The 15,880-nt window shown below is 55.6% G+C and overlaps 6 protein-coding genes across 6 annotated transcripts; 3 read left to right on the forward strand and 3 right to left on the reverse strand.

Moving 5' to 3' along the window:
- Positions 1-204: 204 nt before the first annotated feature.
- Positions 205-1,387, forward strand: MRS44_002386 (uncharacterized protein; the record flags this gene model as incomplete). Its single annotated transcript, XM_046274208.2, has 2 exons — positions 205-799; positions 852-1,387. The coding sequence occupies 2 exons, from the start codon at positions 205-207 to the stop codon at positions 1,385-1,387; spliced, it is 1,131 nt and encodes a 376-aa protein (XP_046126961.2).
- Positions 1,388-1,570: 183 nt separating this feature from the next.
- MRS44_002387 (uncharacterized protein) lies at positions 1,571-2,989 on the reverse strand (the record flags this gene model as incomplete). The annotated part of the gene is made up of 1 exon (XM_046278954.2): positions 1,571-2,989. The coding sequence occupies one exon, from the start codon at positions 2,987-2,989 to the stop codon at positions 1,571-1,573; it is 1,419 nt and encodes a 472-aa protein (XP_046126962.2).
- Positions 2,990-3,748: 759 nt separating this feature from the next.
- Positions 3,749-8,264, reverse strand: MRS44_002388 (uncharacterized protein; the record flags this gene model as incomplete). Its single annotated transcript, XM_065622804.1, has 5 exons — positions 3,749-3,760; positions 3,812-6,566; positions 6,772-7,072; positions 7,134-7,568; positions 8,189-8,264. 5 exons carry the CDS (start codon positions 8,262-8,264, stop codon positions 3,749-3,751), a joined length of 3,579 nt encoding a protein of 1,192 aa, XP_065478876.1.
- A 38-nt stretch (positions 8,265-8,302) lies between these two features.
- On the forward strand, positions 8,303-9,746 carry MRS44_002389 (uncharacterized protein; the record flags this gene model as incomplete). The annotated part of the gene is made up of 4 exons (XM_065622805.1): positions 8,303-8,402; positions 8,487-8,668; positions 8,784-8,799; positions 9,559-9,746. The coding sequence occupies 4 exons, from the start codon at positions 8,303-8,305 to the stop codon at positions 9,744-9,746; spliced, it is 486 nt and encodes a 161-aa protein (XP_065478877.1).
- Positions 9,747-10,602: 856 nt separating this feature from the next.
- MRS44_002390 (uncharacterized protein) lies at positions 10,603-11,465 on the forward strand (the record flags this gene model as incomplete). Its single annotated transcript, XM_046284853.2, has 2 exons — positions 10,603-11,142; positions 11,193-11,465. 2 exons carry the CDS (start codon positions 10,603-10,605, stop codon positions 11,463-11,465), a joined length of 813 nt encoding a protein of 270 aa, XP_046126964.1.
- Positions 11,466-11,855: 390 nt separating this feature from the next.
- MRS44_002391 (uncharacterized protein) lies at positions 11,856-15,796 on the reverse strand (the record flags this gene model as incomplete). The annotated part of the gene is made up of 6 exons (XM_046281626.1): positions 11,856-12,098; positions 12,153-13,273; positions 13,324-15,222; positions 15,276-15,595; positions 15,656-15,705; positions 15,767-15,796. The coding sequence occupies 6 exons, from the start codon at positions 15,794-15,796 to the stop codon at positions 11,856-11,858; spliced, it is 3,663 nt and encodes a 1,220-aa protein (XP_046126965.1).
- Positions 15,797-15,880: the final 84 nt, after the last annotated feature.

Genomic DNA, 15,880 nt, shown 5'->3' on the forward strand with positions numbered 1-15,880 from the left:
CTGTCACGATGCCGTCCCGGCTACACTCCCCGATGTGCACGGAGATCACTCCATTGAGAACCCGGATTCGTTCCCGGCCAAGTTAGAAACGATCAGATGAACATTTGGAGTGATACAAGGTGAATGGACTATGAGAACATCCACTTACAAATCAACTCAACCCCGCTCGCTTATATGTCAGCAGTAAAGACGTAACTATTCACAATGCCGCTGTATAAAGAGACCAACACGCCCTCACTCATTCATATCACCACAACTTCACCTCAAATACAAGGGAAAGCTGCAGATATGTCTCTACCTACCACCCGTCAGGCCTGGCGCCGAACCGACGACTACACCCCTGGGGCACCCAAGGTGAAGCTCGTCACAGAGGACCTCCCCCTTCCCCTTCATCCCACGGCCGTTCTGATCAAGATCCACGCTGTGGCACTCAACTACCGCGACGCTAACATTGCCAACGGAGGAAACCCTTGGCCCGTTACCCCCAACGGTGTTCCTGGTAACGACGCCGCCGGGGAGATCATCTCGGTTGGTGACCGAGTGTCGCTTGTATCTGTAGGAGACCGAGTTGCTCCCATCACAGACTCTGAGTACGTCACTGCCAGATCTACTGGTCGTTCTTGGCTTGCTGCCAACGAGGATGGCACTTTGGCTACCTACCTTGTCTTTGATGAGAAGCTGGTCACCAAGCTGCCTGAGCACCTCGACTGGGTCCAGGCCAGTATCATCCCATGTGCTGGAACAACGGCCTGGTCTGCCCTCAAGGGCGTCACCATCGGCCAGACTGTTCTAATCCAGGGTGAGTACCCAGCAAACCGTCTATAAGAAACACACTCATTGACAATTCCAAGGTACTGGCGGTGTTTCCACCTTTGCCCTCAAGTTGGCCCGCGCCTCTGGTCTCAGGGTCATCCTGACGTCGTCCAGCGACGAGAAGCTTGAGCAGATCAAGAAGCAGTTTGGCAAGCCCGAGATCCAGACCGTCAACTACAGAACACACCCCGAGTGGCAGCAGGAGGTGCTCCGCCTGACAGGAGGTATCGGTGTCGATCTCGTAGTCGAGAACGGTGGCAGCAGCTCCCTCGTTAAGAGCATGGAGTGCACACGCCGCGGTGGTATCGTCAGCCAGGTCGGCTACCTCGGTGGACCTAAGCCCGAACATCTCAAGGAGTTTGTCTCGACCATCATCGACAGGCGGCTGAACGTCCGAGGAATCAACGCCGGCTCCAAAGACGACCAGGACGAGTTGATGGCTGCCATCTCGGCTACTCAAATGACATTTGAGGATATTCTCGACTCGGTGTGGTCGTTTGACAAGTCGGACGAGGCCATTGAGTTTGTCTGGCAGGGCAAGCAGGTTGGAAAGGTTGTCATCAAGTATGACTAGCGAGATCAAAGACAAAGAAACGTGTATGAGCAAGCGCTTGAAAGGGGACAGGGACAAAAACGCGCAAGGCTTGTTGAGAGGCAACAAAGGTCAATTAAACAGCATTATAAACAAAGGGTATCAACTAACCAAGCCATCAAATGCGACTGTCCATCTCTACATCTCTCACAGAACAGCAAACTTTTAAATCTTGCCCATCCATCCTGTCCCCGTTCTTCGCATGTTCTTCCCCTTGGCCATCATCAACAACCCTCCACCCATGGCCAGGACGCTCCCCGCCAATGCTTGGGCACCATAGTATCCTCCCTCAACATCAATGATGGCACCTGCGATAGGCGGCCCCGTCAAGGCCGCGAAGCTCGCAACGGTAAAGGCCATACCCATCCGCACGCCAATCTTGCTAAGATCCCGCGTCAGCAACGACACGCCCGTGGGGAACAAACTCTGAATAGCTGCTGCAATGATGCCGTATACAACAGCCCACGCGTACAGACCCGCCTTGTCTGTCACGAGCATCCAGAAGTACAGCAGCAGAGACGCTGCGAGGGCGTGCGGGGCGAATACGTTGATGGCGCCTGTGTGGTCGGCTACCCAGCTGGATGCTAGACGACCGACGACACCAACGCCGTTGAGGATCATGAGGAGGTCGAGGGATTCAGTGTACGTGAGAGGAGGATCGAGGGCGATCTGTGAATACGCAGCGATGAAGTAGTATGCGAGATACACACCCCAGCAGGTGAAGAACGACGCCGTAACGTACAAGGCAAACTCAACGTCCTTGAAAGCAGACCAATCTACCAGGGGGTTCGAACCACGAGGCTTGATCCTAGGCTTGGCAAACACCAGAGCTACAGAGAGTGTCAACAGCTGCGTGAGCCCCGCGATCCTCAACGTCCACGCAAAGCCCAGCTTCGGCAGAAGCTGCCTCACAAGACTCGGAAACACCATACCCCCCGTGGCACTCCCACAGGCAGCAATGCCCATAGCCAGAGCACGACGTCTAGCAAAGTACGTCGACAGCACCGCAAGAACAGGACAGAAAATGCAGCTATGCCCAAGCCCAACAAGAACACCTTGAGCAACGAAAAAGTGCCAGTACTCGGAACCCACCGAAGTAACCATGACGCCCACAACCTGCAGCAAAATACCGGTAGTAAACACATACCGAAAGTATCCAGCATCGACCAACCGTCCGGTAAGAGTGCCAACAAAGAACAGCAAAAAGACACTAACAGATCCAATCCACGAGATGTCGCTCGCCGTCCGACCAAGCTTATCAACGTAGTAAGCCTGAAAGATGCCAAAAGAGTTAACCCAGCCCCAAGTGTTCATGTAGACCAAGTGACCGGAGAAGCAAACGCACCAGGCTCTCCATCCGCCATCTGGAGGTGTCAACGAGCTGAAACTGGATTGGGGAGATACTCGACGTACTACTTGTTCCACGATACTCATCTCGAATTCCTGAGGCTCTTCTTGCTGTGTGGTGTTGACCGCGTCAAACGGCGTCATCGGTCCCCTTTCTTCATCCGGCTGAACAGACCCTTGCGGCATAAGTGTTTCTGGCATGGCTGTGCCTTCTCTCTCTTGTTCGACGCCGCTCATGTTGAATATCCACTTGAGAAGTCTCAGTGGTGATGTCTTGATCTCTTTGACGTTGACAATCCAAAGAAACCCTTCTTGATCATCAACTATGAAGTATCTGCATCAAGAGCCTGGTTACATGGATGCTACAGAGGAATAAGGCACAATTATACATGTTTAATTCTTTGTCTCTCCATTGTTCTTGCTCCAATCATCACATAGCTTCTACGTTCAATCCCAATATTCTTTGTGTCCGTGTTGAACCCAACACCTCACAAGGTGAACACCACTACACAATTGAACGACTGTGCACTAACCTCAAGTCAAAGTCATGTTCAAGGGCCTATGAGAGCTCAAATTCGATTCCAGGATGAGGGATAAGCCGGCCCTGGTGACACAAGTTGAGATGCCAGCGAGACACCCCTAACAAAAGCCATACTCGGCTCACAAGGTCATAACTCATTATCTATGCAACCTGCTTCATGCGTATTTCATATCAATGCCTCTCTGTATACTCATAGTCAGGCCGTCCGTCGATACATACAACAAACCCGGGGGCATCCATAGTGTCCAACAGACATGTACGCAACCAGCCCTGCCTCCCATGCTTGCTCCGTCATTGTTCCTTCACTATCAGCCTAAATACAATTCCATCCCATCCCATCCGCAAGTTTGACTCCAGTAATGCCCCTTCTCCCAGCTAAGTCTATTCTTCCTCCACATGGTCCATCATCTCACATCCACACCATTAGCAATCTCATTCCAAGCCACTGTCCGCATCTACATGAGGATCTACTTCAAGTTAACCATCTTCTCAAGCACGAATAGTCAGTAAACACTTACACAGTCGCCTTCCTGCTTTCCTTGTGGGATACCCATATCTTCAAACGTCGCCGGGCCCTTGCCTGCCTTTGGTGGTGGTGCAGTTGCTGCGCTAGGAGCAGGGCTAGGCTTGTTATCAGGCCTCTGGAACTGCGACGGCGGCGCACTGCCAGTCCTGGGAGGTCCAGTAGGGCCCCCTTGAGGTCCTCCTGGTCCTCCTGGCCCTCCTGGTCCACCATGAGGTCCGCCAGGTCCGCCAAAGGGTCCTGGAGAGGGACCACCGGGTCCTGGGCCACCAGGAACACGATTTTGAGCGCTCGAGGTGCGCGGCGGCCGCATATCAGGGCGCATCTCCACCGGCTGCGGTCGAGGCTGTTGTGGGCCTCCCTGCTGTGGACCTCCTTGCTGCTGGTTCTGAGGGAGCGAGCTTCCTCGCTCGGGTCGGCCACTAGCTCCAGGCACGCGAGAGAAGCGTTCGTAGTTCTGAGGCTGACCCGGCCCACCCTGGGGGCCGGGTGGGTATTGGCCAGCAGGAGGAGGCTTCTGGAGTCGACCACCTTGAGGCCCGGCATCGGGGTATGGTGCTGCACTGCCTGGTCTGGCAAAGTTGTTGTCCTCTGGGTAAGGAGATGGTCGTCCTCCTGGTCCTCCAGGGCCACCGGGACCGCCAGGACCGCCAGGACCTGGGCGGCCACCTTCATATCCAGCAGATGCAGCTCTACCACGCAAGTCAGGACGGCCAGGGCCACCAGGACCACCGGGGCCGCCGGGACCGCCGGGACCTCCAGGTCCTCCGGGTCCACCAGGATGGAGGTTACCCATTGACTGGGAGCCCGGCATTGGTCGAGGACCACCAGTCTGGGGCTTGATACCAAAGGCGCTTGAAGGACGGTCTGCTTGAGGTCCCAGCCGTGGGTCTTGGTTAAATCGAGGAGAGGTAGGTCCCCGAATATCATCCTCGGGATAAGGCGCGGTGGACTTAGCACGAACGGTCAGGGGTGGCGGTCGATCATCCTCTGGGTACGGGGCTGCGGAATGAGGTCGCGGCGGGCCTTGGTTGGCATCTAGCCGGACATTAAAGGCGGGAGGTCGGTCTGTATTGACAGCAGGGAGCACAAAGGAAGCCCGGGAGGGATCGGGGAAGTTGACGTGCTCTGAGACGAGGGTTGGCCGGGCTCCTAGGGATTGGTTAGGAGCCAAGCCAGGAGAGGGAGATGGCTGTCGGCCCCCGGCAGCATCGATGGTAGGCGAGGCAGGGGCGCTGTTCTCACTCAGGGTGGGCATCTGCTGTGGCTGCTTGAAGCGATCGGGTCGTTGTCCCCGCTGAGAACCGTGCTGCGACTTGATTCGAGTCAGCGTGGTCGTCTCGTGGTCAGTCTTGGAGAGAGTCCTGTCGGCGTCAAGCGACTCGAGTCGGCCGATGGCGTCCTTGTTGCCGTGGTCAGCCGCAATCTGGTACCACTTCCGGGCCTCCGCCAGACTCTTCTCAACGTGTATTCCTATCTCGTTGTAGTATCCCAAAGCGAATTCTCCAGTAGGAAGTTTGGCGGCTGCAGCTTCTTGAGCGTACTTGTACGCCAAAGCCTCGTTCTTCTTAAAGACGCCCTCATATCCAAACAAGAACCATCGACTGACACCCAGAGCAGCCTCTGGCAGACCCTGCTTGGCTGCCAAGCCGTAGTAGTGGATGGAGTATGATGGGTTGAAGTCGCAGCCGAATTGGCAAAGCTCATATGCTTGACCCATCTTGAGCTGGGCCTTGGCGAAGCCTAGGTAAGCTGACTTCTCGATATACATCTTGGCCGTGAGGGGGTTGTTGGGCAGCAGACCCTCGGGAATGGTGATGTCGGGCAGATCCCGTCCGATGAGCATGCCGTACACGTAGGCGCCCTGGGGAGCATCTTCATCAGAGCTATCGGCGGCGGCCTGTATCCGCTCAAGGCCAGTTGAGTAGTCCTTGGTCTCGCCGTGCTGGCCCAAGAGGCTCATCATGCCCATCCGGTACAGCGAGGCGGAATCCTTGAGGGATAAACCGCGGTAGTAATGCTCCTTGGCCTTGGACATGTCGTTGGACTGCTCGTACAGCATGCCCATACGATATTCCGATCGGGCGTGGCCAAGCTCGGCGGCACGCTTGTAGCCGACATAGGCCTCACGCTTGTCAACGCGATTGCCAAACTTGCCAAACTCGAGCCATTTTGAGCGCATGTAGAGTGCCTCGGGGTGCTCTTGCTGTGACAGGTAGGAGATGATGTTGATTGCATCGAGGCGGAGCTCATGTTCTATGCGAGGGGTAGCGGGTCGGGCCCTGTCGCCATACTCTCTCGTGAGGCTCTCCTGGGAGATGTCGGCCCAGGTAAGGACGTCGCGCGCCCAGGTAATCTGCATCGAGACATTCTGGGAGTGCAAAACGTGCTTGCGCGCGTTCCATAGTATCTCCTCCTTCTCCTCGTCAGTCGGGGGGATGTTATCGCCCTTGACCTTGGGGAAGGGCGAAAAGGAGGGGGCGTCGAAGTTCATGGTGCTGAGGCGCTCGGTCCTGTAGGCGTCGCTCGATTGGTATGCTCGAATATCGTCGTCTGAGACCTGGGCGGCGTTGGCCTGGGGCCGGGGCTGGTCAGCTCCCCGAGGGTTGATATAGGTCGAGAGGGAAGGCTCGCGGGTGTGACGAGGTCCAGGTCCAGGTGCAGCTTCGGATCGCGGTTCAACAGAAGTAGCCTCGAGCTCCATGCGCTGGAGGTCCTCCTGCATGTTTTGGGGGACCTGAGGGGTTACCCTAGATACAAGGACAACAAAGAATCGTCAGCGCGCCCCACCTTTCCACCGTTGCAACCGGATCCGGCTCTCACAGGCAAGCTTAAGGGGACTGGGACGGGGACGGAGCAGGGCAGGGAGCTTGGGCTTGGGGAATCGGGAAATAGAAACTGGAGCCTGGGCCGCAAACGGGATGGGAGTAAAAGGGGAGAAACCAGGCGACGTACCTTTGGGGCGCAGGAGCGACGACCTCTGGCATATAATAGTCGTCGAAACCACCGGGGACAAAGGTCGCACCGAGTTGTGGGGGAGCCATGTCGTTTTGCTGGCTCTCGTCTGTCGGAGAAGGACGTAAGATGTCAGCACGAGGATTGGGGGAAAGGATGAATAATGAAGGGGCCCTGGTTCTGGCCTCTCCCGGGGAGATGAGGGCACTGTAAGAGCTGACGGGCGCGGTCGCCGATGACTCTGCAGAGACGGCGCGTAACCCCTCCTTTCGCCCAAGCCAGCAGGCGACCGAAGGACGAGCTGAATAGCTGTGCGTGCGCTGCGCTGCGTTCTGGCTTGGTTGGCTGGCTTGCCTGTCTACCTGCCTGATTGATTGATTGATTGGTGGCGGTGGTTCCAGCGACAAGCTGCAGAATTAGTCGATTTGACGTAGACTGGACTGTAGGCTGGTTGTGGCCCGAAGGAAAGGCTCCAGAATCAAGATGGAGTGTGAAACGCCAAATGGAGGCGGTTCGGGAGCCCAACGACGAGGGGATCCAGAAGTAGTAACAGTGCGGCGGGGTTCTAGAGCCCAACGTCGGGTGGTGCCTCAGGGGATCAAGCACAAGGATCCAGGTCCAAAGCGCGCCAAGAACCACTCTGCTAGGGGCCGGCTGGGATTGTCCGTAGGTACTGCCGAGAGACAAAAGTTGTCGGAAGCGGGACGTAATGGAGCAGATACGAAGATCTACTAATACCCGTAAAAGAATAAGAAAAGTCGCTTGGACGATTGCTTGGACGTGCCGTTCCGAGATGGCTGTGTCAGGATAGTCACAATGCCGTCCGCCACGGCAGGCGCTTTAGGGGCCCGTCCTGCGCCGACCCATTGTGGTGTTTAGGCACTGTTGTATCCTGACCCGCTGGCTGGCATGGCCCAGAAGACATTGCTGAGACCTAGAATGTGGCTTGGTATCCCAAGGTCCAGGCTGTGTAGTGGGTGCCAGAGACGCAAATAGCTCCCCTGTCGAAATGACGATGCTGGTCTGGAGCTCTGGGGAAAGACCATGTTGAGCTGGGCTTGCGTGTTTCTAAGGGGCTGGGCGTCGACCGATCTTGCAGGTAGCCAGGGACGAGCAAATGCTGACACGGCTTCAGGTCTAGATAGTTCGCGCCAAACTCTGTCGGGGTTCTCATGTCTAAGAGGCGTTCCTCTCTCTCGCTTTGATGTCCTTGTTCTCGTATTGGGGGTCCAAGATTGAGTGCGTCCCAGTCCCTCTTGGTCCAGTGTCGGCCACCAATCAATCAATCAAGTCAAACAAATATGCCGGCGAATGGAGAGTCGCCAGCTCGCACAAGATGCGCTCCTGCATATCAGCTCTTACAGAGGGAGCCGGCCAAGTGATGACGGGGATGACGGGAGAATTAAGGGTTGCTTACATGAAGAGTTGCCGGCAGCGGCTGAGCCGCCGGGAGCTCCCTTTCCGAGCTGTGCGTATTGCTGATAGCTCGCCATTGCGGCGGCTTGAGGGTCGGCGTGTGGGGCAAGGGGATATGGGTATAGAACGAAGAGAAAGTCGACAGAGAGAGTCGGGAAAGAAGGAAGCCGAGGTCGAGATCAACGAGGAGGCTGAGGGTCCAGACGCTTCGTTATGTATCCGTCAGTGTGACGGGCCTCACGAGATGGGCAGCTGTCCTGTAATCAGCTGTAAGGAGCTGTAACACTAGAAATCGCTAGGCCCAGCCCGCGACTGGCACCCTGTGGGCGTCTTGCAGAGGGTGGGCTGCGGCGGCGGCTGTTGGGAGCGGGGCGCTCCCGAGCAAAAGGTGCGCGCGACGGGCGACAGTGCGTGGGGAAAGGAAAAGCAAAGGGTCGCTCGTGCGTGCTGCGACAGTCGAGTAGCCTGCGACAGATTGGTCGTAAGTGGGATGTGGGTGAAGGATTCGCAGCAGGGATGTTGGCCCCGTTCGTTCAACGGCGTCTTGTTTCAATTTGTGGAATCAAGAACTCTGTCGGACTGACACAAACTATTAGGTGAGGATCGGCGCGGGTATGAGACGGTTCGTATGGAGTGATGCAAGGAGAAGAGAGGTTGGTTGTAGGAATGAAATAGGCCCAAGTAATGCGAAGAATAAAGGTGAAGGAGGCAGAGGCAGGCGCCTGAGATCTCAGGTCCTCGACGTCAGATGCCTCTCGCTTAAGTTCCAGGTTGCGAGGGAGGAGGCACCGGGGAGGAGGCACCGCCTGCAACTGTCTGACAGTGCAATAGCAGACAAGAGCCCTCTAATGCTTAGGCAACACTCTTTTGTCCCGAGGAAATAATCTACCTAAAATATAAAAAGAATTAAGAAGGTATGGTCATAGTAATTAGGTAGTACTCTATAAATACTCTCAAGAGTATTGATAGGGCTCATCTAAGGCGGGCATCGAGTGATGCTTGTACTCCGTACGGTCTCTCATGTTTTTTTTTTGGACCATGTGGCTACCTACCTGCCTAGCTGCATGGCCCCTTGGCAGATAAATTCAAAGCTATTAAAGATTGCTAAGAAACCTGGCCACGGGAATTTGCCTTGCAACTAAAGAGCTGTGAAGCTGGAGCTCGGAATGGAGGGTAGCCACACGGCCACGGAGACACCCTTGAGACGAGGGCCAGAGAGGCTGGCTATGATGTACATGCTCGTCACGGCGTCGTGAAGTCATGACCCTGGTACTCTCAAATCTGCCAACCATTGCAGCACATGTCCTGATGCCTCTCATTTCTCGTGCTCTTTGGTTAGTTGTCAAGTTTCACATGTGCTGTTGGCTGTAGCTAATTTACCAATACGGACACCATTTCAAGAGAGCTTTGCTGTAGCTGCATCAGCAGCTCAGCTCAGTTACATGGCCAAGTTGGTCGCTTGCTCAGCCACAGCCCCCGCTGCTATTTTCAGCTCCAGCTCTGTCCCTGGTTTCATTTCCAGCGAGCGCCGCCTGCTGGTCGAGGCCATGATGGGCTGAATTTTGAATTGTTCTGTTTCTGTTGGACCAAAGTCCTTGTTGTTTCAGCAGGACATGCCATACTCATATACTCATTGCTGTCCCCGTACACAAGCACGGCACTACCTAGCAACAGCTGTCGTGTTCTGTACGGCCACGTGAAAGCCTATGTCTCCGACAGCTAACAAGCTTGTTACCTCGTGGCTCCAAATGCGAGTTTAATTAATCCTCTAGTGCTATGCGAGGTACGGAACGGAGTACCTACCTTGGCACTGGAGGTGTCAAGGCAGATAGAACCCGCATAGCCTAGGCTGACTCCAATCCAAAGTCCTTTGCGGCGGAACTGCATATGGAATCTATCAAACCGCCGCCAAGACAAGCCGCACAAGGCTGACTTGACCCCATGGACCTTCATCGATAGTCTGCCCAGCCCAACCCCAAACAGGTGGGATGTGCTCACTTGCTGTCCATGCGCGATCAGCCGCATGCAACCCAAATATGCGATTTCAATCTGGATAAGTAGCGAATTACAAAGATGCAATTTTGTTGAAATGGTGCGAACCTGGACGCCGATGAATCCTCCAACATGATTACCTCATCCGAGGTGATCTGGCGGCTCGGCCCGGAATTTCTCTCTCCCGGTCAACCCCTGCAAGCCCAGCGACCTCGCAACCACCAGCGCCAGGCATGTGCCGTGGCCTCGCGTCACTGAATGCAGCCTGGTGAAGCTTCAATATCACCAACCATCAACACCACGACCCCAACGAACCATACCACAATACCGCCTCATTGAGCGCATCATCTCCCACCAAAAACCTTAGAAACCAACCCTGCGCAAAACAGTAACGAGGCATTCTGCTCTCCCCCGTCGCCCACAATGGCCGACCGCAACCTCGCCCAGATCCTTGCTCAGCTCAAGCACTCCCCATCCATGAGCTACTCCGAAGCCAACGCCCTCCTTTCCAAGGCCAAGCTCGCCCTCCTCAAGCTCAACGCCCTCACACCGTCCCCAAACACCCCCGCTCCCCTCCTCCCCCTCGCCCGCGAGACCTACGAGCAGGGCGCCCTCTTTGCCATCCGGGCCCGCAACCCCGACGCCTTCACCCGCTATGTCCAGCAGCTCCAACCCTTCTACGAGCTCCCCGCCTCCGTGCTTGCGCCCAACCTGCCTGAGCGGAACAAGGTCACCGGTCTGAGCCTGCTTCTGCTGTTGACTCAGGGTCGATATGCCGAGTTTCACACCGAGCTCGAGAGCTTGGCCAACCGGGAAGGTGGCGGCGGTGATGTTGAGAGTGACCGATACTTGGGCTACCCCATTCGTCTGGAGAGGTGGTTGATGGAGGGATCCTACGACCGGGTTTGGAAGGCCATGAAGAGCAGTGAGGTGCCATGCGACGAGTATAGCGTTTTTTCAGAGGTGAGGATATATACGCCATCGATGATCAACAGATACTAACCTGGACACAGATTCTTAAGAACCAGATTCGCTCCGAGATCGCCTCCAGCAGCGAGCGCGCATACCCCAGCCTCCCCATCAGCTCGACAAAGTCCCTGCTCTTCCTCGACTCGGAGGGCGACGTCATCTCGTTCGCCCACCACCGCGGCTGGGTCGTCCGCGACGGCCAAATCTACTTCCCCGATGCCGCTGAGGGTGAAGACGGTGACCAGAACAAGGAAATGAGCCAGATGGTGATAGAGAATGCTCTGGGCTACGCCCGCGAGCTCGAGACGATTGTGTAGAGCTGCACTAGTGAAGACGAAGGGGAAACAGGATATAGACGAGTAGAGGAAGAGACAACTGTTGTACGACTAATTCAACTTGACGATATCCGTCCATCCGACGGAAACACAAAGCAAGCAACCGTCCAACACATACACTCATGAGGTCTCCATACGTCATTCTTCTATCGAATTGTGTACGTCTCGCATGAATTCAGGCTAAGTTGCAGCTATAAAGACACGACATGACTCCTGTGCCATCGTTCTACCAACCTATCGTCCAAGTCCAGCCATTTTTGAAAACCATAGACGTTCCCTTTCGGTCCACCTGGCTTCTTTTGTGCATCGTTGACTCGAAACTCCATGTCCCAACTTGCGCTCCAGTCATTAAATCTTCTACTCTTTAAAAGCTTAAGCGAATAGCTTCAAGCCGCTGCCATGCTTGCCAATCTCGCAAACCTGGCACACTCGGCACACGGTGCCCTTGTACTGGGTGTGGTACTTGGAGCCGTCAAAGGCACACTCCTCGAACGCTGTACCGCTGTAGATGGGGGTGTGGCTGGCCGCGCACACATCAAACTCAGCGAACTGATCAAACTCGATCTCAACAGCATCATGAGGGTTGCGCTCGCACTGAGCCTTAGCTCTCCTGGCCTATTTAGGGTGTTAGCAACTGGGACAGATTAAATAGGGGCAATGACAACTTACGTTCTCCACAATCTTGCTGGCACCACCGTTAGCAATGATGCGGTTAGCAAAGCTCAGGGCAGAGTTGTAGTTCCTGTTGCGCATGGCCAGTTGCATGGCGCTAAGCAGGGCAAGCTGTCGATGAGGCACCTCGATCTTGGGGATCGTGAAGTATGCCGACAGCTCAAGGCTTCTCTGAAGCTTCTCGGGGTCACTAGCTACGACCTCGGCGGAGCCCAATTGTCTCCTCGAGAGCTCGATGTCCATAGCAACAGCGTACTCGCTCGCCGAAGCAATGAGCTTCTTAGCCTCAGCCACCTCGTCCTCGCTCGAAACAGCGTTGACCAGGATGGAGTGCAGGATACCTCTGAAAATGTTGACACCAGCATCCAGCCTGTTGGACTTCATTGAGTCGTAGCCTGCCTGCAGGTCGTTGGAGGCAAGGTGCTCCAAATCCCGAGGGATAATAGGCAGAACCCTTCTGGGATCGGTCTCATCCAGAGTTCGGCGGACATAGTTCACCAGGGGTGACAGGCCCTGGGAAGCGGGGAGGAAGGTCCTAGAGGCCGAGTAGACCTCAAGGAATCGCGGCTTGAGTGGTGCAAAGTCGACAGCGCCGACCTGTCGGTTCAGGAGCTGCATAGCCGTCTCGAACGAACCACCGGCAATGTGATCCACAGCCAGGGGCGAGTTTCGTGCCCAAAGGTCAGCCTCACTGCTGGCAGCGCCGCCAGCATCAGCACTCTCGACATTGACGAAGTCGCTGTCAACCTCAGGAACATCATCGTCACCCATATCCCAGCCGGCAGCATCCTCATCGTCATCATCGATCAAGGAGACGTTACGCTTGGCAGCAGAATCGTCCTCCAGGGCATCCTCGAAGCCTCCGGTGGCAGCAGCGGGCTCATCCTCAAGCGAAAGACCCTCAACCTGTCCGAGAAGAGCCTTCTCAAAGAAGGACTGCGAAGTAGCCTTGGTGGGCCAGTTGGCCTTGAAGGTGGGCACGACAGGCTTGGGAGTAGACAGGGGAGCACCCAGAGTGGGCATTGTGAGATCTTCCTCAGTCAGACCAGTGGCCTCCAGGATGGCCTGGCACTCCTCATCAAGGCCGTGAGACTTGGCGGTCATATACGCGAGAGGGTCTAATACAAAGTGAGTGAGATGCAAGATAGGTAGTTAGCTTGATACTTACAGAGGTCAATCTCCTTGAACATCTGAATGCGATCCTCAACCTCGCCGAGATAAACGGCGTTCTGGAATCGCGAGGTAAAGTCACCACGGTGCTCAGCAATCTTGGCCATTCGAGCAAGCTTGGAGTGGTCACCAGTAGCGAGGTACAGGAAGGAAAGCTTGTCGAACTGCTTCAGCTTCTGGTAGCACATCTCAACGACCTGATGGTTGCCATGTGCCAAGGCTTCGGTGCTCAGGCGAGTCCAGAACTTGGGCTTGTCAAGCTCCTTAGCCATCTCAACAGCCACGTCAAGGTTGCCGCACTCAATGGCGAGGTCGAATCGTGTAGTAGGGTCCTGGACGAACTGCAGAGCAATCTCCGGGTAGCCCTTCTTCTGGAGATATGAGATGATGGACTGTCCCACAAGGCTGGAATTTCGGATGATGTGAAGCATCTCCTCGTAGTTTCGCTTCACAAGGGCCAGCTTGAATCGATACTCGGTAGGGTCGATCTGCAGGATACGGGGCTTGGCGGCTCGGTCAAGGCAGTAAACGTTGCGACCCTTAACCTTGACCAGGTAGACGGTCTGGTCGAGGGTTCGGACAATACCGTTGTCGCCGTTCAGGAGAGTGTACTTGACGTGGTTAAGAGTCGAGTAGAGGAGGACACCGGCATCGTCCCAGGTGGCGCTCTTGATACGAATCGTCTCGTGGAGGGTGCTGACCTGCTCGAGAGTCTTGGTAACAATGGTGACATTGTGCTTGCTCAGGAGAGCGGCGTAGAGGCCATCGTTGGACCACACAACATACTTGACACCGTTGACGGCAAGCTCACCGGTGCTCTTCTTCTGCTGGATGTCGTAGAGGTGGACGGCGGTCGGGGTGATGATCAGCAGGTTACCAGTACCTCCAAAGTAGATGTCAGTGGTACCAACGGGAGGCTTGAAGGATCGGGTCGTGTTGTTGGAGAGGTCCTTAATATCGATGGTCTGGTTGGCCGAGTTGAGAACAGCGAATCGGTTGCGAGCCACAAAGATGGCCGAGTTGCCAGCGCCACGCTTGGACTCGGCTGGCTCGATAGCGCCCGAGCCATCCTTCGGGAGGTTCACCAGCTCATAAGAGCCTCCATCGGCGGGGGAGGTGACAAGGATAGATCGCTCCGCAGGGTTGTAGGACAGGGTACGGGGCGCAACCCAGGCGCTACCGAGCTTCTTGAGCGACAGCAGGGTAGGGCTTTCAATGTTCTTCTGGAAATCGTAGGACTTGACATGCTTCTCCTTGGTGACGTAGAACAGCTGGTTCTGGTGAACAGCAGAGGCAGGGCGCTCACGCTCCAGCTTGAAGACCATAACACCATTGTCGTGGCCGGCAGCGAACAGGTTGATCTCAGGGTGGGCAGCAATAACCCAGAAACGGTCGTTCTCTCGCTTGAACGACTGGACAGCAGTTCGCTTGTTGAGATCCCACACACGGATGGTCTTATCCTCGCCAGCAGACAGAATCAGGTCCTGGTGAGGGTGGAAAAGGCATCCCGAAGCGTTCTGGAAATGTCCTCGGCATGTATCAACCTCCCAAGCCTTGGTCTCGCTCATGCGCCAGAGCTTGACCAGGCGGTCGTCGCCAGCACTCACAATGAGGGGCATTGTGGGATGGAAGGCGACCCAGTTGACACCTCGGTCGTGACCCTCAAGGACGAACTTGACAACGGCGTCGGTGTTGCCAAACATGTCGGTCTGGTTCTGGTTGGCGCGCGCCATCTGGTCTTCAAAGGACATCGAGGTGGGGGCAGAGTGCTTCTTTCGGAGGCCGGAGATGTCCCAAACACGGACGGACTGATCGAGAGAGGCCGAGACGATGAGGTCTTCCTTGGGGTGGAACTGGGCGCACATGGCATAGTGGTTGTGGCCAGTCATGGTGCAGACTATGGACACATCAGCATTTCAGAACATTTGGCAAAGCGCCAACGCAACCTACTCAATGAACGGTTCTGCCAGTTCCATATCCGAATGGTCTGGTCATCCGAGGCTGACAGAATCCAGGGAAGCTCGTGGTGGAAGAAGACGGTTCGGACATAGTCAAGATGGCCGTTGAGGGTGAACAGGCAGCGCCTGGTCTGGTAGGACCAGACCTTGATCTTGTAGTCGTCACCGCCCGAGACGAAGAGCGGCTGGGTCTTGTGGAAATCGACACCTCGGACGGGGCCATCGTGTTCCTCGAAGCGATCAATCAATGTTCCCATTCGGTAATCCCAGAGCTGGATAGTGGAAGAGTGTAGCGACACGAGGATCCATGGTCTGATGGTGACTTGTCAGCTTGGAGGTTGCGATGCGGTTTAGCGACGGTCAACGACTGACCTCTTGGGGTGGAAGGCAATGCCCTTTGCTCGAGAGGACTTGGACTCAAACTGCGCAACGATTGCAATTAGCTAATCTGAACTCGGACACTTCATGGCCGCGCATTCATACCTTGGTCAACATTCCCGGGGAGGACTGCATCTTGGCGGGGAGGTGAAGCCGCAGCTTCAAGCATTAAGGGGTGGAACAATACGGGCCCAAGAAGCGGTCGGTGGAAGCAGTTGC

Source organism: Fusarium solani (genome assembly GCF_023522795.1).
Source record: "Fusarium solani strain SB1 chromosome Unknown bctg00000001, whole genome shotgun sequence".
In the NCBI taxonomy this organism is placed as follows: Eukaryota; Fungi; Ascomycota; class Sordariomycetes; order Hypocreales; family Nectriaceae; genus Fusarium; species Fusarium solani.